The sequence below is a fragment of the Ambystoma mexicanum genome, chromosome 5q (genome assembly GCF_040938575.1).
Source record: "Ambystoma mexicanum isolate Mex_15411 chromosome 5q, UKY_AmexF1_1, whole genome shotgun sequence".
In the NCBI taxonomy this organism is placed as follows: domain Eukaryota; kingdom Metazoa; phylum Chordata; class Amphibia; order Caudata; family Ambystomatidae; genus Ambystoma; species Ambystoma mexicanum.
This window is the reverse complement of record NC_090933.1, coordinates 111,243,360-111,266,319: the sequence shown is the minus strand read 5'-3', so window position 1 is coordinate 111,266,319 and position 22,960 is coordinate 111,243,360. Positions and strand designations below refer to the sequence as shown.

General features: G+C 53.5%; 1 protein-coding gene across 2 annotated transcripts in view; it reads left to right on the top strand.

Annotated features, from left to right (window-relative positions):
- The window catches only part of HJURP (Holliday junction recognition protein), a 967,877-nt gene that overhangs the window by 495,990 nt on the left and 448,927 nt on the right, over nt 1-22,960 (top strand). For both annotated transcript variants that reach the window (XM_069620625.1, XM_069620626.1), the window contains exon 12: nt 18,509-18,567. In XM_069620625.1, the coding sequence (XP_069476726.1) occupies nt 18,509-18,567 (59 nt within the window). The remainder of the gene's footprint in view (nt 1-18,508; nt 18,568-22,960) is intronic.

Here is a 22,960-nt window from a genome sequence, read left to right as displayed (position 1 = left end):
ACCATCAGAAATCAATATCCAATTCCCCTAATATCTGTCCTTCTTGACCAACTCGGGTCTTCTAAGATCTTTACCAAACTAGACCTACGAGGGGCTTACAATTTAGTCAGAATAAGGGATGGGGACGAATGAAAAACAGCTTTTAAGACCAAGTATGGTCTTTTTGAATATTGCGTAATGCCTTTTGGGTTGTGTAACGCTCCGGCTACATTTCAACATTTCGTTAACGACATATTCAGAGATATGAGTGATCGATTTCCTGTTCTGTATCTTGAGGATATTCTCATATATTCAGACTCCTATGAAAACCTTGTACAACATGTTCGTCAAGTTTTACAAAGGTTGAGGGAGCATTCCCTGTATGCTAAACGAGAAAAATGCATCTTTCACGTGAAATCTGTGGAATTCCTTGGGTATGGCATAACAGACCATGGAATACAGATGTGTAGAAACAAAGTAAAAGCAGTTTTGGATTGGCCGGTTCCAAAAGATCTAAAACGTTAGAATCGTTCTTGGGTTTTGCCAATTTTTACCGGCGCTTTGTCCGATCATTCTCTGAAATCGTCGCTCCATTGACGTCCTTGACTAGCAACAAAAAGGTTTTTGCTTGGGATCAAAAGGCTCAAGACGCTTTTGATTCCCTCAAAGTAGCTTTCACTATGGCCCCACTACTCCAACATCCTAACCCACTTCAGCAGTTTGTGGTCGAGGCGGATGCCTCTGATACGGCAGTAGGAGCCGTTCTATCACAAGCTTGTCGTGACTCTACGGCCTTACATCCTGTTGCCTAACACTCCAGGAAACTCTCCGTTCATGAACGGAATTATACTATCACTGAGCGAGAACTCTTGGCCGTAAAAGACGCGTTCACCGTCTGGAGGCATCATTTGCTTGGTACCCAGCTCCCTGTCCAGGTATACACTGATCATCGCAATCTAGTTGCCATTCGCTCTGTGAAATGTACCACGGCCAGACTAGCCCGCAGTTCTTTTCTGCTTTGTATTTCACAATCACTTATCGGCCGGGTTCTTGTAACACCAAGGCAGACGCTCTATCACATATTCCGGGAACCGACGTATCAAAACCGGTTCCTATTCCAGTATTACTCTCTACTCAGGTAATTTGTGGTTGTACGGTCGATCCTATGTTAAGGGCTCTCCTGGAGAACTGGGTTAAGCAACACCCACAGGTCATTAAGGATGGGAAAATCAGGGTCATGAATATGCTACCCTATCTTCAAGAAAAACTGTATCTTCTCCAGCATGTGGTCTGGCATGGATTCACATGCTCATGAATATTCCCCGTCGTCAGGCTGGGAATCCTCGGTAAAGAAAAAACCAGTATCAGTTTCGTTTCTGATCTGTCTTTCGTAGTAGTAACCAATCACTGGTCTCTGCGTCATACTGACCACAGCCAATGACTGCCCTCTACCTAAGCCCCGCCTCTGGCAGCCATCTTCAGATTTTTACCGCACGTTCATGTGCTGGGATCCTCGTGCTATTGCTCTCGAGCGTTAGTGCTATTTTTTCACGTTTTTTGCTCAAAAACTTCGTTTTTTCGGTCAAAAGAGCCTCAAGCTCCACCGACTCTCCATCCGCTCAACGGGGACCCGTGTCGGATTCGTCTGCGCCCCTCAAGGGTGAAGATTTCGTCGAGCTAAGCTTTGGAGGACTCCAGAAGCTTCTCAGGCCCGGACATGGCCCAGGAGAACGGAAGCTCGACGCCCGGAAAGCTGTTCAGGGTCTGCCCTGGATGCCAGCTGCAGAACGTCTTTAAGGAGGACGAACACTCCTTTTGTCTCTACTGCTTACATGAGGACAAGACGCACGTGGAGAAGGACTGTGCGTTTTGCGGCAATATGTCGGAGCGGACCATGAAGGACCGCCATCAACTTCTCGCCAACTGGCTGGAAGGGAAGAGCCCGTCAGGCGAGAAGAAGAGGAAGAAATCCGAGCGGTCTTCTAAGACCTTTGAGGACGCCCCGGCGACGGGGGTCCAACACAAGGCCAAGCACCGCGAGTCCGCTGGCACCGGGAGCGCCGAACGGTCGGGCTCTACGGGCGCCAGGCAGGGCGCACCCTCCCCGGCACCTTCAACCACGAGCCAACGCTCTGGGTCGGGTAAGAGGAAGGGTGAGCACCCGGCAAAGCTCCTGGAGAGGCCCCGGTCAAGCTCGAAGGCCCCATCGGAGGGGGAGCGAGGCAGTGTCTCCCCCCCTCAAGGATAAGGCGGTGAGCGCACCTAAGGTGGTGAAGGCCTTAATCCATCCGGACAAGCCCTCTATCGATACTGTCGCGGCGACCCTGGCTCAGCCTGTGGAGGCTACACCAGTGGTGGCGACCTCGGGGCTCAGTCTCCCTGCCACCTCGGAGGAGGGAGTCCTCTTTTGTGCCCATCGATAGGACCCCCGTGAAATCCCCGGCGGGGAAGAAAAAGGGGGGGGGCAGGGCGTCGTCGTAGATTCGGCTTCAACCTCGGAGGAAGAGCTGATCGAGGTCTTAAGCCACGGCCTTGGCGTGGAAGAAGACCGGCCCGTCGGGATGGATCCCGACGCAGGTGACGACGACATCGTCGAGGGTGCCGACGGGGCTCCTGATCGCCCGTCGGATTCCCCTCTGCCAGCGCCGCAAGACAACTCGGCGGCCATTTTGTTGGCTATACAGTCCTTATGCTCAGAGATAAGGACGAGACTACCGTTGCCGACGGAGGAACCTCTCCCGTCGGGGGATCCTGAACCGGGACCTTCTGGCGTTCCCCCACCCAAGAAAAGAAGGATTCATCCTCCACCTCCTTTTCAGCCGTCGCGCACCGTCCAGCCCTCCTCCCCGTCCACACGAGGGGATGATACGGGGACTGACACGGCAGCGACGGGTACGGACGACGAGGTATACGACGAGGATCTACCGTCGTGACCTCCCACCAGGGCTTCTCCGCCTGAAGAGATTGGTTCGTTCCACTCCATGATCGCCAGGGCATCCGAGCTTTTCCAACTCTGCCCTGAGGAGAAGAAAAAGGAAGGATTCCTTTATCAACGGCGCGAGGCCAAGAGGAAGACGGTCCTCGCGGTGCCTCTACTGGACGACATTTGGGATGAGGGCCTCGCCCTCCTCAAGAACCCTTCCACTACGCCAGCTAGAAGAGACCGGTACAAGAAGAAGTACCGGGACCCGGACGCGGCCCCCCTGTGCCTCCGGGCGCAGCCTACCCCGGACTCTGTCATCTCGGCGGCGGCCAGGAAGAAAGCGGGGGGGCTGCGGCCCCCACATCGACTTCCCCACCGGACGGCGAGGGAAAGAAATTGGACACTATGGGACGCAGGGTCCTCTCGTCTGCAGCGACGACGATTAAAGCGGCCAACCCCTTGGCTATCGTGGCCCGCTACGACAGGGAGCTATGGTACAAACTGGCTCCCCTGCTGGACTTCCTACCGGACGACAAGAGGGCGGATGCCCTGGAGATCCTACAGGAAGGTGAGGTGGCGTCGGACCACGCCATCACTATTGCGACGGACATCGCCGAAACTGGGTTTCGCCAGTTGGGCAACGGCGTGTGCCTTAGGTGGCGTGGATGGCTCAAGGCTACGGACTTTCATCAAGACGTACAGACCAGAGTCCTGGACATGCCGTTCGATGGGAACAACCTGTTTGGGAAAACAGTGGACGATTCCCTTCAGGCCATTAGAGCGGACACTGAGACGGCCCGGGCCCTTGGGGTTCTGCAGCAACGACGGACGCCCTTTCGGAGCAGCGGAGGCAAGGGCGCCTCCAAAGGTTCCGGCGGCAGTTTCTCCACCTACCGTCAAGCGGCCCGCTCCTCGTCTCAGGAGGCCTACAGAGGACGAGGCAAGTCTGGCGGACCCCGCCGTCGTCGCCAAGGAGGTCAAGGCGGCAAAGCCTCGTCGAAACAGGATTGAACCGACCGTGGGGTCGGGCCCCCACCGATGCACCCCGGTGGGAGGCCGGCTGGCGAGCTTCGTCGGCGTGTGGGAGTCCATCTCCACAGACCGTTGGGTGCTGGACGCCTTAGCCCGGGGCCACGTGCTCGAGTTTCAAAGAAGGTGCCCGCGCGTCCCCCCAGTGGCCAGGAAAGAGCTTCATGTCCCTCAGCTTCTCCTGGAGGTAAGGGCGATGCTCAGGAAGGGCACCATCGAACTCGTCCCAAAGAGGCTTCGGGGCTCCGGAGTTTACTCGAGATACTTCCTCGTGAAGAAGAAGACGGGAGGATGGCGCCCCATCCTAGACCTGCGACGTCTGAACAAATTCATCAAGGCGCAGAAGTTCCGGATGGTCACCCTCCAGCACGTCCTGGGTCAGCTGGAGAAAGGAGACTTCCTGTCTTCGTTGGATTTGGAGGATGCCTACTTCCATATTCCCATCCTAAAGGGGCACCGAAAATTCCTCAGGTTTGTGGTCCAAGGGCGTCACTACCAGTTCAAAGCCCTCCCCTTCGGACTACGGTCGGCACCGAGGGTATTCACCATGCCTTGCACCGGTGGCGGCGCAGCTGCGCCGCGAGGGGATCCACGTCTACCCCTACCTGGACGACTGGCTCATCCGAGCCAAGACGAGGGAGCTCGCCGTGGAGCACACGGCAAAGACCGTCCAACTTCTCACGGACCTGGTATAATCCGTGAACTACGCCAAGTCCCACCTGGTACCCGCGCAAAACGCACTGTTTCTGGGAGCAAAGCTCGACACAGTGTCCCTTCTGGCCTCCCCGTCGGAGGAAAGGACCAGGTCCATCCTGGGCAAGGTACAGCGGATGTTGGCTTCCGACGCGGCCAAGGTGAGGTCCATCAAGTCCCTCCTCGGAATGATGTCTTCTTGCATCTACCTCATTCCCATGTGCAGGCTCCGGATGCGCCCGTTGCAGGAGTTCCTGGACGCGCGCTGGATCCAAACGACGGGCGGCTTCGAGGAGAGGATCACACTCGACGAGAGTTTCCGCCGAGCGGTCCGGTGGTGGGGCACCCGCGCGCATCTGACGGCGGGCATGGACTTCCAGACCCCAGACCACCAGGAGACAGTGACCACGGATGCCTCCCTGGAAGGGTGGGGAGCGCACACCAAAAAGCTGCACGCTAGAGGCCTTTGGCTCCCGACGGAGAAGTCCCTCCATATCAATGTCCTGGAGCTCCGTGAAGTGTTCTGGGCCCTAGGTCCTTCCTTCCGTCCCTCAAGGGCAAGGTGGTGAGGATCTTCACCGACAACACCACCACCATGTTTTACATCAGGAAACAGGGCGGAACCAGGTCCCCAGCACTGGCCAAGGAGGCGCAGGACCTGTGGCATTGGGCCTTCGCCCAAAGGATGTTTCTGGTGCCGTTTCATCTGGCAGGGATAAAAAACACCATCGCCGACTCACTCAGCAGGGAGCTGCGCTCGTGCCACGAGTGGGAACTACGCCAGGATCTTATGGATCGCCTCTTCCGACGGTGGGGCACACCCCAGATCGACCTGTTCGCGACGGCGACGAACTCCAAGTGCCGGAGGTTCGCCAGCAGGTTTCCCCAGGCGAGGAGCATGGGCGATGCTTTCTCGTTCCCCTGGGAGGGCCTGTTCCTCTACGCGTTCCCTCCTTTGCCACTGCTAACCCGGCTCGTCAACCAGCTCAAGAGGTCACGGTGCCGGCCGAGGCAGATATGGTTCCCGGACCTTCTGGACTTGTCAACATCCCCGCCAATCAAGCTGCCGGTGGACGCGGATCTACTCTCCAGGGAAGGAGGCGCCATCCTCCACCACGACCCGAAATCGCTGAACTTGCAGGCCTGGCTCCTGCAGCGCTAGAGTTTGGAGGATACGACATACCGGCCGACTGCAGAGAGGTTCTTGCAAAGGCCAGGGCGTCCTCGACTCTTAAATGCTACGGACACAAATGGAAGAGGTTCTCTGTCTGGTGCCACGCACAGAAGATTAACCCTCTAAGGATTACGGCTCCTCAGGTACTGCCGTACCTACTGACGCTGGCCAAAGCTGGACTGGCACACGTGTCCATCAAGATTCATCTTGCTGCGATCTCCCGATACACCAGAACCACGTGGCGGACCTCCTTGTGGTCTCATCGTCTGGTGAAAGAGTTCCTGAAGGGACTGTTCAGATCGTTCCCGCCGGTGAAGGCTCCGGCCCCGGCGTGGGAGCTCAACGTGGTGCTGACCAAGCTCATGGGACCTCCGTTCGAGCCTCTGCACTCGGCCCCGTTGAAATTTCTGTCATGGAAAACAGCGTTTCTTGTGGCCATCACCTCCGCACGATGGGTGGGAGAGATCCAGGCCCTTTCCTGCAAGGCCCCGTACTTGACTTTTCACGACACGAGGGTATTGCTCAGGACGCACCCCTCCTTCATGCCCAAGGTACCGTCGGACTTCCATCTCAACGAACCCTTGGTGTTGCCTGTGTTCTTCCCGTCGCCTTCGTCGCCGGCTGAGAGGACTTTGCACTCGCTGGATGTGGCTAGAGCGCTGAAGTTCTACGTGGACCGCACTAAGTGTTTTCGGAAGACGTCACAACTCTTTGTGAACTTTGGACCTGTCAATCAGGGGAAGGCTCTCTCGAAGGCTTCCATTTCCAGATGGCTCTCCGGCTGTATCATGTACTCTCATCGGTTGGCAAACCGACCGCTGCCTGGCCGTCCGAGAGCCCATTCCACCAGAGCGATCGCAGCTACCACGGCGTTCCTATCTGGTGTGCCCCTGCTGGACATATGCAGGGCTGCTACGTGGAGGTCGACGCACACCTTCACGAAATTCTACTGCGTCGATCGGGATTCCAGGGAGGAGTCCAGGGTCGGCCAAGCAGTGCTGCGCAACCTGTTCGCCTGAGGTGAGCCTGGTGAGGAGGTAAGATTGCTTAATGTTGAGTTTGATGTAATGCTTAATGTTGAGCCTTTGCCACCTCCCGTGGTTGTGCATGTGTGTACTGCTATGTATTCTTTATTCATGAGCATGTGAATCCATGCCAGACCCCATGCTGGAGAAGGAACAAGTTACTTACCTGTAACTGTTGTTCTCCAGCATGGGTCTGGCATGGATTCACATGCGAACCCTCCCGCCTACACCTCTGCGGCTCTTCACTTGGTCATACTGCCACTTCACGTGCTTCCAAATCTGAAGATGGCTGCCAGAGGCGGGGCTTAGGTAGAGGGCAGTCATTGGCTGTGGTCAGTATGACGCAGAGACCAGTGATTGGTTACTACTACGAAAGACAGATCAGAAACGAAACTGATACTGGTTTTTTCTTTACCGAGGATTCCCAGCCTGACGACGGGGAATATTCATGAGCATGTGAATCCATGCCAGACCCATGCTGGAGAACAACAGGTACAGGTAAGTAACTTGTTCCTTCCCACCGACACAACTCGTTCCGTGGCATTGAATTGATGCCATGTTTCTAAGTTTTCTGCTCACCCGGGGATTAGAAAAACCATGGAATTACTAGAGAGATGGGCATGGTGGCCTACCATGAGGTCCGACACTGCCCAGTACATCAAAACCTGCGCTGTCTGTGCTCAGGGCAAATCATCTCACGCAAAACCCATGGGGTTATTGCATCCCTTGCCCATTCCCAGGTTACCATGGACTATGATATCTATGGATTTCATTGTATAGTTACCTCCAATCGATGGCCAAAATACCATCTGGGTTGTTGTCGATTATTTGACGAAGTCTACCCTGTTTATACCCTGTTCGGGATTGCCTTCTGCCCCAGCCTTAGCTGAGTTGTTCATTTCCCATGTGTTTCGGCGTTTTGGTCTTCCCAGTATCATTGTCACGGATCGGGGGTCGCAATTCACTTCACGTTTTTGGAGGGCTATCACTACGTCTTTGGGCATAGAAGACAGGTATTCCAGCGCCTATCACCCTCAGACTGACGGGCAAACGGAGAGAATCAATGCAACTTTAGAACAATACCTACGTTGTCTTCTGCTCCATTATCAGGGTTCTTGGATATCTTGTTTGGCCATGGCTGAATTCGCGTATAATAATTCCTTGCATACTGCCACAGGGGTCACCCCGTTTTTTGCTCTTTATGGACATCATCCACGTACCTTGCCATTGCCTTTGTCTGTTGGAACCAGTAACCCGGCTGCTAATTCCTGTTTCCAGTCGCCTACGGTTCTGCATACCCAAGTGAGAAAACATCTGTTGGAGGCTCAAAGGCTTAGTAAACAGCGTGTGGATGTTCATCGTTCGGCATCTCCAGTTTTCTCCCCAGGTATGCAGGTCTGGTTATCCACACGGAATTTGCGCTTACCTGGTCGCAGTTCCCTCATGCCTCGGTTCTCAGGCCCTTTCATGGTCTCTGGAGTAATTAACCCAGTGGCTGTCCGTTTACAGCGTCCCCCCACTTGGAAAATCCATCCTGTCTTCCATGTTTCGCTCCTGAAACCTGTTCAAGGGGGTTCACGGTTACTAGCCCCGAAACGTCCCTGGCCTGCTATTGGCTCAGACGAGTACGAGGTTCAGCAGATTGTGGACACCAAGGTCCGTCCGGGTGTCCGCCTCTTTCTTATTGATTGGAAGGGTTATGTGCCGGAAGACCGGACTTGGGAGCCTTTGGAGAATATACACGCTCCGGCCTGTTTGCGGGATTTTTGGGCTTCCAGTAGAGGGAGGCATTCTTTGAGGTGGGGTACTGTCAGGAATAGGCCCGGGAGCCGCAGGGGTCTAAATAGGCTAGCGCCGCCCTCGCCGTCTCACAGAAAACGGTACCAGGCTACATTGCATCAGCGGTCGCGATCCATTCGGTTACCTCGTATTAAAGGCTTAATCCAGGGCCACAAGAATTCGGTACAACCTCGTCCTCCAGGGTTTTTGCATTGGCGGTTATCATGGAGATTAGGGCAGCAACGTCGACCCGCACCACGGCCGCCGCACGTACAGGTCATGTGATCACGACTTGATAAAATCTAGCCTGCAGTAAACTCGTTGCTTCTGATTTTGAATTTGGAGTCTGCTACGTGCCTTGCGAAAATTCTTGTCTCCCTGTTCTCTGTACCCCTGTTTTCCTGTCTGGCCCTACTACCTTGCACTCCGAGTACCTCTTGTCGGGGCAATCCCCCCTCGCTTTCTGCTTACCCGCTCCTGTCTTCTTTCCAGCCCTCCTACGGAACTAACCCCGTTCTGCCTCACTGCTACTTTTTGCCGGACCGGACCTCGCCCAGGATTTGCCTTTGTCTCATGTTTTTGCCTTCGGAACTTATCTCAACTACCGACCTGGATTGTCTTATGGATTGCCACTGCCTCTCGATTTCATCCACCTGGTTTATCCTCGCGCCTGGACATTAGGAATACCTCCCGCTTTGGATCCACCTGACCAGTGCTCCTCATGAAGACTGCCGGTACACTACTCCTCCCCGTTCCCCGGTACGGAATAGAGACTGCCGTGGTACCATCAGGGCCGGAGGTAGGAGCGTCTTTGTTTCGTCGGGGATTGTACTGCCGACCCTTAGGCGTACGCGTGCCGGCGGGAATAGTCCTACATCCCTGTACATTGGCGGTCTTACTGGAGCATTGGTTGCCCATGGAATTCTTGTCAACAATCCCATGGTAAGAGTGTCTGTCCTATTTTCATGTTTCTTTTCTTGATGTCCCTGGTATAAGTGTTAAGGATTGTTTTTCTTGTATGTTATAACAGCTATTTCTGCTCCTTGTGACATCGACACAAAAAGGCTTTTCTGTTTTCAACTGGCATACTGTCGCACACGAGGGAGTCTGCTGCCACGCGCCGTTTGGGTCCATTCTTCCAAACAATAGATCCCTGGTGCTGGTTTATTTTATATCCAGACACAGGGTTACATTGTAGGGTAGAATTCTTCGTCTACACTACGAGGGCAACCCAAGAAGGCAATCCTGACACGGCGGCCCTGGCGCAGCCTGTGGAGGCTACACCAGTGGAGGCGACCTCAGGGCCCAGAGTCTCCCTACCTCCGTGGAGGGAAGCCTCTTTCATACCCATTGAAAAGACCCCGGCGGAAAAAGAGTGTGGGGGCCGGTGGCCATTGTAGACACGGACACAACATCCGAGGAGGAGTTGGCAGAAGTCCTAGAGGGCCTCGACGAGGGTGACGATGAGAGTGACGGCGGCACTGGCGAGGGTCCTAGTCAGCTGTCGCTTCCGGAGCCTCAGGATAACTCGGCGGCCATTTTGTTGGTGATACAATCCTTATGTTCAGAGATAAGGACGAGATTGCCCTTACCACCGACAGAGGACCCGGTACCAGGTCCGGCGGAGAAACCAGAGCCGGTCCCGAAGCCCCCCGAACAAGAGAAGACGGATCCACCCAGCCCCGCCTTCTCAGCAGCCCTCGCGGCCTGCTCGGCCTTTACCCACGTCCCCCGTACCTGGTGATGACACGGGAACAGACATGGCCACGACGGGTACCGACGGCGGGACGGAGCTCCCATCACCTTCCCGGGCCTCCCCGTCCCATGAGATCGGATCTTTCCACGCAATGATCGCCAGGGCATCCGAGCTTTTTCAGCTGAGCCCCAAGGAGAAGGAAGGTTTCCTTTACCAACGGCGCAAGGCCAGGAGGAAGTCAGTCCTCGCCGTGCCTCTGCTGGATGACATCTGGGACGAGGGTCTCACCCTTCTCAAGAACCCTTCTACGACGCCTGCCGAGAAGGATCGGTACGAGAGGAAGTATGGGGTCCCGAGGCGGCCCCTCTGTGCCTTAGGGCACAACCTACCCCAGACTCTGTCATCTCAGCGGTGGCCAAGAAGAAAGCGGGAGAGAGTGTGGGGGGGCCGCATCGGTCTCAACGTCAACTTCCCCGCCGGGTAGCGAAGGGAAGAAGCTGGATGCAATGGGACGACGATTAAGGCGGCCAACACCCTCGCGATCGTGGGCCGCTACGACAGGGAGTTATGGTTCAAGATCGCCCCCCTCAAGGTGCTGGACATGCCGTTCGACGGGAACAACCTGTTTGGGAAAACGGTGGATAAGTCCCTCCAAGCCATCAAGGCGGACACAGAGACTGCTAGGGCCCTAGGCGTTCTCCGACAACTGAGGCCGTCCTTTCGGAGCGCCGGAGGCAAGCAGGGTGCCTCCAAGGGATTCAGCGGTGGCTCCTCTACGTACCGCCAAGCGGCTCGCTCCTCGTCGCAGGAAGCCTATAGAGGACGAAGCAAGTCGGGGGAGGCCCGCCGTCGTCGCCAGGGAGGCGAAGGCGGCAAGGCGTCCGCCAAGCAAGATTGAACCGACAGCGGGGTCGGGCCCCCACCGAAGCACCCCGGTGGGAGGCCGGCTGACGAAGTTCATCAGCGTGTGGGAGTCAATCTCCACCGACCGTTGGGTGCTGGACGCCCTGGCCCAGGGGCACGCCCTTGAATTTCTAAAAAAGTGCCCCCGCATTCCACCTGTGGTCAGGAAGGAAAATCACGTCCCTCAACTACTCTTTGAGGCGAGGGCGTTGCTTAGAAAAAGTGGCATCGAGCTCGTCCCGAAGAGGCTTCGGGGCTCCGGAGTATGCTCAAGGTACTTCCTAGTAAAAAAGAAGACAGGAGGATGGCGCCCCATCCTGGACCTGCAACGGTTGAACAAATACATCAAGGCACGTGCTGGAAAAGCTGGAGGAGGACGATTTCCTGTCGTCGTTGGATTTGGAGGATGCGTACTTCCACATCCCCATTCTGAAAGGTCACCGAGTTCCTCAGGTTCGTGGTCCAAGGACACTACCAGTTCAAGGCCCTCCCGTTCGGATTGAAGTCGGCACCCAGGGTGTTCACCAAGTGCCTCGCAGCGGTGGCGGCGCGGCTGCGCCTGCAGGGGATCCACGTCTACCCCTACCTGGACGACTGGCTCATCCGAGCAGGGACAAGGGAGCTCGCCGTGGATCACACAGCAAAGACCGTCCAGCTGCTCTCGGACCTTGGATTCTCCATCAACTTTCCCAAATCCCACCTGGTCCCGTCGCAAGTCGCACTGTTTCTGGGAGCAAAGCTCGACACAATGGCGCGCCTGGCCTCACCGTCGGAAGAAAGAACGAAGGCCATCCTGGGCAAGGTGCAGCGCCTGCTGGCCACGGACGTGGCCAGGGTGAGGTCCATCAAGTCCCTCGTCGGGATGATGTCCTCCTGCATATATCTCGTGCGCCTGAGTTCCTTGACTCCCGCTGGATTCAAGCGACGGGCAGCTTTGAGGACAGGATTCCGCTCGACGAGACCTTCCGACAAGCGATCCGGTGGTGGGGCATCCGCGCTCATCTGACGGCAGGCACAGACTTTCAGACCGCATCCCACCAGATAACGGTGACGACGGATGCCTCCCTGGAAGGGTGGGGAGCATACACCGGAGATCTTCACACAAGAGGCCTTTGGCTCCCAGAGGAGAAGAAGCTCCACATCAACATCCTGGAGCTCCGAGCAGTGTTCTGGGCCCTCAGGTCCTTTCTCCTGTCCCTCAAGGGCAAGATGGTGAGAATTTTCACTGACAACACCACCACGATGTTTTACATCCGGAAGCAGGGAGGAACCAGTTCCCCAGCCCTCTCCAAGGAAGCCTGTGGCATTGGGCCGTCGCCCAAGGGATGTTTCTGGTGCCCTTTCATCTGGTAGGGATAAAAAACACCATCGCCGACTCACTCAGCAGTGAGCTGCGTTCGTGCCACGAGTGGGAACTACGTCAGGATAAAGTGGATCGACTCCTCCGACAATGGGGAAAACCCCAGATCTACCTGTTCGCGACGGCGACGAACTCCAAGTGCCAGAGGTTCACCAGCAGGTTTCCCCAGCCGAGGAGCATGGGCGATGCTTTCTCGTTCCCTTGGGAAGGCCTGTTCCTTTATGCGTTCCCTCCATTGCCGTTGCTGCTCCGACTCGTCAACCAGCTCAAGAGCTCCAGGTGCAGGATGATCCTGATCGCACCGGTGTGGCCGAGGCAGATCTGGTTCCCAGACCTTCTGAACTTGTCAGCGTCCCCACCAGTCAAGCTGCCGACGGATGCAGATATTCTCTCCAGAGAAGGAGGCACCATACTTCATCACGACCCGGAGTTGCTGAACTTGCAGGCCTGGCTCCTGCAGAGCTAGAGTTTGGAGGGTATGATATCCCGGCTGACTGCAGAGAGGTCCTTGCAAAAGCCAGGGCGTCCTCAACTCATAAGTGCTACGGACATAAGTGGAAGAGGTTCTCTGTCTGGTGCCGTGCACAGAAGATTAACCCTCTACGGATTACGGCCCCTCAAGTGCTGCCGTACCTACTGTCGCTGGCCAAGGCTGGACCGGCTCACGATCTCCTGATACACCAGAACCACAGGACGGGCGTCCTTGTTGTCCCATCGCCTGGTGAAGGAATTTATGAAGGGAAGGTTCCGATCGTTCCCGCCGGTGAAGGCCCCTGCCCCCGCGTGGGAACTCAACGTGGTGCTGACCAGACTCATGGGGTGCCATTCGAGCCCCTGCATTCGGCGCCGCTGAAATTCCTGTCGTAGAAGACTGCGTTTCTTGTGGCCATCACCTCCGTACGGCGAGTGGGAGAGATCCAGGCCCTATCCTGCAAGCCTCCATACTTGACTTTTTACAACACAAGGGTGGTGCTTAGGACGCACCCCTCTATTATGCCCAAGGTGCCTTCGGACTTCCACCTCAAGCCCTTGGTGTTACCTGTTTTCTTCCCGTCGCCTTCGTCTCCGGCCGAGAGGACTTTGCACTCGCTGGATGTGGCTAGAGCGCTGAAGTTGTACATGGACCGAACGAAGAGTTTTCGGAAGATATCACAGCGGTTTGTGAACTTTGGACCTGTGAACCAAGGGAAGGCTCTCTCAAAGGCTTCCATTTCCAGATGACACTCCGGCTGCATCATGCATTGTCATTGGTTGGCAAACAGTCCGTTGCCCGGCCGTCCGAGAGCCCACTCGACCAGAGTGATCGCTGCTACCACGGCGTTCTTGTCTGGTGTGCCGCTGCTGGAAATCTGCAGGGCTGCTACGTGGAGGTCGACGCACACCTTCACGAGATTCTACTGCGTCGACCGGTATTCCAGGGAGGAGTCTAGAGTCGGCCAGGCAGTGCTGCGCAGCTGGTTTGCTTAAGGTGAGCCTGGCGAGGAGTTAAGAACTGCTTAATGTTGAGTTTTGATGTAATGCTTAATGTTGACCCTTTTTTCCACCTCCTGTTGGTTGTGCATGTGTGTACTGCTATGTATTCTTATATTCATGAGCGTGTGAATCCATGCCAGACCCCATGCTGGAGAAGGAACAAGTTACTTACCTGTAACTGTTGTTCTCCAGCATGGGTCTGGCATGGATTCACATGCAAACCCTCCCTCCAACCCATCTGCGGCTCTTCTCTTGGTCCTACTGCCACTTGACATGCTACCAAATCTGAAGATGGCTGCCAGAGGGGGGGCTCAGGTAGAGGGCAGTCATTGGCTGGGGGCAGTATGACCCAGAGACCAGGTATTGGTTATTAGTAGAAAGACAGTTCAAAAACTAAACTGAAACTGATTTTTTCTTTACCGAGGATTCCCAGCCTGACGGGGAATATTCATGAGCATGTGAATCCATTCCAGACCCATCCTGGAGAAGATTTACAGGTAGTCCTCAACACCATTAAAACCTTTCTCTCCTCGAGAGATGTCATGCCCAGTTTAGAAACCACAGAAAGAGGATTCTTGCGCCCATGTGCATAACGACAAAAAGACTAGAAAAAGGACAGAAAGAGTCACAATTCTTCTTCCTCCAAGAAGTCTTACCATTTCTGGTCCAGGGAAGCTGACTTCTTGGAGGAATCCCCCCCCCTGCATTGGTCTAGGTACCCTTCTAGGTTGTCACAGTGGAAGGAATTCAGGTGTAAAATGCTCGGGTTTTGCCAAGTCCTGTTGGTGCTGTTGCTTTTAAGACCAGCAGAGGAACCTCATTGGCTGGTAATTGCAGTCTTGCCAGCTTGGTTTAGACTTATGTCAAAGACTGTCCCTCCTAAATGCTTCATTGCTCAACCTTAGGTAACTTTGGCACCAGCGCTTTTTCTATACTTGGCGCAGGCCGTGATGTGGAGATCCACTAAAGCTTGAGGTTTGCCTCTGCCTACAAGTCAAACGCTCATGAATTGGCCAACGTTTTGTTGCAAATTGCGGGGAATGATATGAAGGATTTCACGTAAGGTATTCTATGATGAGTGAGACTCTTGCTACCTTCACTTCTGATTTTCATGACATCACCGGCCTGTACTCTTTTCCTGAATTATAATTCATGCAGGCATTTTATGTGGAGCCCACCTTATGTCTTCAAAAGAACAACGCCTGGAGTTTCTGGGTTTGAACGCTTCTTTAGTGTCCAAGGTCCCCTATGACCTCACAGACATTCTAGATCAGTGCACTACTCCCTTTTAACCCACCTCTTACAAACCCTGTCGGGGTCATCTGGCTCTGTCCCCGCCAGTGGACAATAACTCAGTCAAAAAGCACCACCCTGCTCCCTCTAAGCCTCCTTCGTACTATCCCATGCCAGAGACCTTGGTTGTCCTAAGTCAGGACTTTTCCTTCCTTACCTGTAGACGGGAGGAGCAAAACTCTTGATGCCCTATAGTGCATCTCGTAGCCTGACTGTGGGACTGTCAGCGTGTCTTGTGCTCTAGCAAGATACGCCCATCTGTGGTGGAATGTTGCCGCCGAGGCAGATCCTTCAAAAGTGTCTGGAGACTGCAATTTATATAGCCTGCTTAATGGGCTCATGGTCTGTGCTCTGGAAATATTCCTGGATGTACACATGAGTTTGCCCCAGATGTTCAGTCAAATCTCCTCGATATGTCTTTTAATGGCGCAAGTCTTTTTGGCAACAAACCAGACGCCACTTTAAAACATTTAAAGTGTCATTCTGCAAGGCCAATATCTTTGGGTTGGCAAACTAGCAGGCCTCTCTTCCCTTCTGCAAAGCAGCCTTCTTTTTGTCACTTCCCCTCCTTTGTCCACAGAGGTAGGATTAAGCCCCCGCTGATATAGGTCAGAAGAATGTTCCTCCATCAGAGACTGGGTAGAGATGCAGCCAGAGGCAATATTGTTCCTCCACATCACCCTCCCACCCCAGGTCGAATACCACTTAAATTCTTCACTGCACTGAGCAGGGATTGTACCAATTGTCGGGGCATGGGTGCAGATTATGCCAAACTGCTGAGTCTTAAGTCTTTTCTCTGTGCTATGGTTTCCTTTGTTGCACCTCCCCTCCAAACGAAGGCACTTTTTTGCTGTCTCCTGGATGCCCTTCATCCTGGAACAAATCAACCACCTTCTGCCGAAGTCAAAGATTTTACTTGTGCCTACGTCTGCAGTGGGGGATTTCTTTTTACTCCCGTTATGTTTTGGTGCTGATGGATGGAAACCTTCAGCCCATCTTGGTTCCAAGGCTTGCAACCTCGTTCGTCCACAATACAGGTTCAAAATAGTCCCTTTATCCAAGATCCTTCAGTCTCTGGACTCCTGTTTGGGCATGTCTTCCCCACATGGGCTGCATCCTCCTCATAATTCAGAAGGTACAACATTTTCAACCCAAGACCTACATCCCGGCCTCTGCCTTTCTCTGCATTCTCCATCTTGTAACCTCATGCATGCTCCTAATGCTCCTGGTTGCTCCAGTGGCTGCTGTGCTGTCTGTGGTCTGTTTTATGGCAAGCATGACTGACTGCCTGTACATCTCTATCCCTCAGAGAACTTTGATAGATGTGTCAATGCCTGGACCCCAAGCAGGCTCTGGGATACTATACCGCTCAGATGTGCGACATCAGGAAAGTTGACAAGCTGTTGTCAGTTTTGCTCGTGCTCAGACTGTCGGGGCTGTTACCAAGTAGACCCTGTTTAGGTAGATTCTCCTTTTAGATTTTGGAATGCTAGGATCTGGCCAGTAATGTTGCGGTTGTAGGTCGCGGAAATGGTAGTAGAAGCTCATTCCACCAGATGCGTGGCAACTTCTGTTTTGCAGCGCGGGTATCACTGTCATTGATAGAACAGCTTGGTTTTGACGCTGGACATTTCATGTCTTTGAGTACCAACCTCGTATTTAGGAAGTACTCTTATTTCCCACTGAACTGGATGGAACTTCACAGGAAGTAATCTGGAACAGAGGACCTCATCCAACTGCACAAATACTCACAAACCTACCAATATGCTGACTCTCCTTTGCACCATAAAACAATAGAATGTGGTTATCCCTCATGATCAATTTCAGCCTAGCCTCACACAATTCTACACCACCATTCACACCTCAGCAATCTTTAGAATTTAGCTATCCCCCACGATAAAATCATTTTAGCTGCACACATAATCTAACATACAGTACAACCTCTGCTAAAATGCAGCTTCCCTCAAGACAGTTCGGCCTAGCTGCACACACATTCCTGTTCTCACACCTTCACAGTACTCCTAGCTATAGAATGCAGCTACCCAACACGAAATTTGATCTAGCTGCACATATACTAATTGCACACGCATACTACTCATATTTTCTCTGCTGGCCTTGCTTACGGTTTACAAGGACGTTCAACCCACATTGCGTTAAGATCATGCCAATGGTGAAAGGTGCTTTACAAATGCCCAATAACTTAACATGAGATCTGTCAGGCCACTAAATTGGCGACCATGCACATGTTCTCCAAGCATTACTGCATGAACAGCTTCTTTGTTCAGGAAGCTTGCTTTGCCCAGAAGTGTTCCAAAGGTTTGTGGTGTAGCTGATGGTTCGTCGATCTCCACCCTCCTCCAATTTCTGTACTTCTTAGTGAGTCATTCTAAGACCAGGAATTTGTGGGAGGAAAGAATCCATTATAAGCACAAATTGTTTACTTTTCAGTAATGCAATTTTTGATGGCATAGTCCTTCACCCCTACCAATTCTACATTGCAACCATCTCCACCCCCTTGTGGTGGGATCGTAAAGTCTTGTAGTTCTGTGGTTCTTCACCAGTTGAGTGTGGGTGAAACTGGGTGGAACTCAGGTCATGGAGCCCAGTTTGATGCGATCTATCTTCACCACCCATGACATCCAGATCTGAGTCATGGGCACTTATAAGGCAGTGCAGAGGCTGTATTGCGCCCCCCCACTACCAGTGACAGAAAATATACGAAGTCAGAAGAGGAGATATTGTAGTTCTAAGATATAAGTAATATGTGTCGGGAAGGAGTAATCCATCAAACAGAACATTGAAGAAAGTAATTTATTTGTTGCAATACTGTACATTTACTTTATTTCAGTGCCAATTGCTATTTCCTTGTTCTCCGCATATAATGTGCATCTGACCATGCGGCTGATCTAGTGTTCAACTTAACTAATGTAATGTCGGAAAAGAACTTTTTCCTAAATGCGTTTGACAAAACATTCTGGTTACTGAGGCAACATTGCAGAAAGGAAATTGTCCTATTTTGATATTTATCGTTTCAAAAACTAGATCAAGATACCTTATTGGTTGTCCAGCAAAAAATGGAAAAATGTTTTTTGTATCTGCATTTATTAAAGTAGTGTTCTGCTTGCTATGGATTCCTCTTACCTATATAATAACTGTTGAATTTGGTTACTTGGAATTGCAGATGACCAGCACGAGCAAGGTGGCACTGAAGTAATGGTGAAACCACTAACGAACAAGGCCGTAAGTGTAGCTGTTGATGCATGAATCGTTTCACTTATTGATGAAAAAGGAACAGGTGGTCCATTTATGCTGATGGGAAGTAATTGGTCACAGTAGCAAACCTTTATATTGACACAATTGTATAAAAACAGTTGAAATTGGGACTACCAGCTCTTTTAAGATGAGTAGCAATACCCTTGAGATGGATGGGGATGCAGATTTTAATCAAACATCAATAATTGCTACGACACAAAGAGCTTGGCAAAAAGTTTTTCGAGGGTTTGGGTCCTCCGACGTATTCCATATCTATGACAGTAATCACCACAGCTGTGCTGCTTCGGAAAATCTTTCTGCGTCCTGTATCGATGACGTTGATACGCTGTCCTTGAGGGCCTCCGTCGAGCCGACGTCACCGGGTGCTATAAGTAGGACGGACAACGCCCGTAGCCTCAGTTCCGTGTTTTCCTCGAACGTGTTCGCTTCGGAGATCTCAGCGCGACTCGACTCTTCTGAGTTCTGTTCTTTCAGTTCCTCGAACCTGTTCGTTTGTGAAGTATATCTCATCATGTCTTCATCTTCTTCTACCCCGCGGCCGGGTTTTAAGAAGTGTCAGGACTGGGGTCCAAGATGTCGCTGACGGACACGCACACCGCTTGCCTCTGGTGCCTCGGGGAGGACCACGATACAGATGACTGTGTGGACTGCCAGTCGCTTACTTCAAAGGCCTTGCAGGTGCGTAAGAAGAAGCTTTCTGTAGGTAAGGTGGCCAAGCCCAGGAAGTCTAGATCCGCCAGCCTTTCGACTGACGATTCGAGGGGTGTCTCTCCACATCGTCAGCGTAAATCCGGGGGGGGGGGGAAGAGTCTCGGTCCAGGAGTCTGTCCCACCATTCTTCTGCCTCTTCGAGGCACTCACGGAAGCGCTGGCACCGGTCGCCTTCCCCGTCCTCGTCTGAGGCCTCCACCCATCAGCGGGTTGCTTGTCCCAACAAGCAATCCACTCCTGAGGAATGGGATTCCTTCCGAAAAGGAGATGGTGGCGATTTTTCAGTCGCAGGGCTCCGGTCCGTCCTCCGTCCAAAGACGCCGACCGTGACCGTGCTAAAGACGCCACTCGTATGCCTTCGGGCTCGAGCGGTCGTCCCGGCCAACGGGCGCCTTCGAGTTCCCGGTCGGACAAGGTTGGTTGCTCTAGTCATGCCCGTTCCAGGTCCCGGTCCTCGACGCCCTCGAGACTGCAAGAGCCTGTGAAGTCTTCGAGGAAGACGTCGACGCCTTCGGCGCCGAGGTCTTCGAGGGACTCTCTCGGAGGCTCTGCCTCTGAGGAAGCAGTCGACGCCATCGGTGCCCAGGCTGTCAAAGGACACACTCGGGGCTCTGCCCTCGAGGCCTGTGTAGACGCAGTCAAAGCTGTCGGCGCCACGCTCGACGCCGATTCCGTCGACGCCTTCCGAGGCTCCTTTGTCAGATTTACCCCGTGGCACGGTGCTACCCCCAGAAAGGTTCTGGCCAAGGCAAAAAATGTCTTTGTCCCTTTTTCTGTGCCCTCTTTCCAGCCTCTGGATTATATTTCTGAGGTGGATGAAGGGTCTGAGGAAGGTAAGGTTCCTGTAGAGGTTCCTGATGACCTCCTTTCTGGTGATAGCCAGCTTGAAGACCTGCGTCAGTCTTTGCACAACGCCAGTGGTCTGGACGCCTCTCCGGAGGTGGAGTTCGGTATGCCTGAGCCTGGCACGCACGCCGAGTCATCGTACCGGCGCCTTATGTCGAGGGTGATGGATTACTTGGGGTGGTCTGCGCCACCTGGGGATTTTCAGCAGGATGACCTGACTGATCTCCTCGACCAAGGTCCACCGACTGACCCGGTGTTGCCATTCCATATGTCCTTGCAGAGAAGGGTGGCTGCAGCTTGGACTTCTCCAGAGAGTCTCCTGGCAGTGAGCAAGTCCTTGCCGAAGAAATACCGCCCAGCCAGTGGCGACCCATGCTACTTGACTACGCCCCACACTCCGGAGAGTTTGGTGGTGCAGGCAGCTACGGCCCCAGCAGAGCAGGCATCGTACCCTACCATTCCTCCTGATAGGGGCGACAAACGTTTTGACGGCTGGGCTAAGAAAGTGTTTTCTTCAGGGGGTATGGCGCTTCAGGCAACCAAATCCGTATGTGCCTTGTCACGTTTCACGCACACTCTGTGGAACTGTATTTCCTTAGTGGCTGAACATATTCTCGAAGGGGAGGAACGGGATGGTTTTCTTGCTATCGTGCAGGATGGCAAGGATGCCATGTGTGAGTCCGTTCAGTCGTGTCTGGACATGGTAGATTGCGTCAGCCGGTCCATGGCGGCGAGCACCGTAATACGCAGGTTTGCGTGGTTGCGGAAGTCGGGGTTTGCTCCTGATGTGCAAGCCCGGCTCCTCAACATGCCCTTTGATGTTGCACATCTTGTTGGCAGCAAAACTGACGCAAGCTTTGAGAGCTTGCAGACCTCCAAAGCTGCAGCAAAGTCATTGAGCGCTGCAGTTCGCCAACCTCTGCCTTTTCATCCTAGGGGATAGCAATGGAGGGGAGGTTCCTCTCGATATCACTCATCCTTTAGTAAATCGAGAGGAGCTGCAAGTCAAAGGGGCCACCGTAGGAGTGCCAGAGGTGGAAAACAGGGTACTCGAGGTGCCAAGGCCGCTCGGGCAGTTGCCTCTTTGCCGTCAGGCACTGCCGCAGCCGCTTCAGCTCAGTCATGAGGCCATGTCCCATGGTTCGCCGGTTGGGGGGGAAGGCTGGCGCAGCATCTTGTAGAGTGGCGTGCCATTACTTCAGATGGGTGTCCAGTCAACTGGTCGAAAAAAAACTGGTCGACTGCAATTTGGTCGACGCAATTTGGTCTAAAACCAAATGGTCGAATTTTTTTTTATTTATATATTTATTTTTCGGGTTTTCGTTTAGTAAAAAAAAGGGTTTTTAGAGAAAAAAAGGGGGTTGGGGGGGACCCCCCAAAAAAAAGGGTTAAAATAAAAAAAAAAAATTCGACCAAATTGGTTCGACCATTTGTCTGGTCGACCAATTTTTTTCGACCAAATGTCTGGCAACCCTTCAGATGTGTGGGTTCTGGAGGTCATAGCCCATGGCTACTGTCTTCCTTTCCGGCAGAGGCCTCACGACAATCCACCAGGGAATCTCTCTTTGAAGAGTCCGGATATGCTCCTTGCGCAGGAAATACAATCCCTGCTGGAGAAAGGCGCCGTAGAACTGGTCCCTATAGCGGAGAGGAACAAGGGGTGGTTTTCCCTTATTTTTTGATTTCGAAGAAAGACGGGGGATTGAGACCCATCATGGACCTGGGCGGTTTGAACAAGCTTTTCAGGAAGGACAGGTTCAAGATGGTTACTCTTTCTCAAGTCCTCCAGGCCCTTCAACTGCAGGACTGGTTGGTGTCTCTAGACCTCAAGGACGCTTATTTTCATTTGTCTATCCATCCCAAGCACAAGAAGTACCTGAGGTTCTCGGTTGGTGACTCGCACTTTCAGTCAGTTTCGGGTCTTGCCGTTCGGATTGACCTCCGCCCAGAGGGTCTTCACCAAGCTCATGGTGGTGGTGGCAGCGTATCTCAGGAAAGGGGGGATTCACGTCTACCCCTACCTGGACGATTGGTTGATAAGGGCGCGCTCTCCCGAGCAAGTCCTGGATCATCTGTCCGTCACCTGCCACTCCCTTCACAAGCTGGGCTTCTCCCTCATCTTAAAGAAGTCCCACTTGACGCCAACTCAGCGGCTCCAGTACATCGGAGCAGTGCTCGACACGTCCCTGGGGCAGTGTTTTCCTCCCCAGGTGAGGGCTCGTCACATTCAGCAGATGGTTCACAAGTTTCAACATGCCCAGTCTCTCCCAGCGTTCGAGTTGTTGAGGTTGCTCGGCCTCATTGCATCCTGCATTCTTCTGGTGCCAGAGGCCAGGTTGCGGATGATATCTCTGCAATGGGCTCTCAAGATGCAGTGGTCACAGTCCTCCGGCAGGATGTCGGACCCCGTTCAGGTGCCGACCTCGGTCACCCAGGACCTTCTGTGGTGGGCCATCGAAGGCAATCTGATGAGGGGGGCTCCATTTTGGCTACCCTGGCCGGATTTGACGATCGTGACGGACGCGTCCCTCACGGGATGGGGAGCTCATGCCAACGAGCTGACAGTCAGCGGTCGTTGGTCTCCGTCGGAGTCCAGATCCCATATCAATCTGTTGGAGCTGAGGGCCGTCAGGCTTGCTCTGAAGGCTTTTATGCCGACTGTGAGAGGGAAGAATGTACTGATTCTGACGGACAACACAGTGGCCATGCAGTACCTCAACAAAAAGGGGGGGGCAGGGTCACTTCCTCTGTGCAGGGAGGCGATGCAGCTCTGGTTCTGGGCCATCCAGCAGGAAATTTCGAT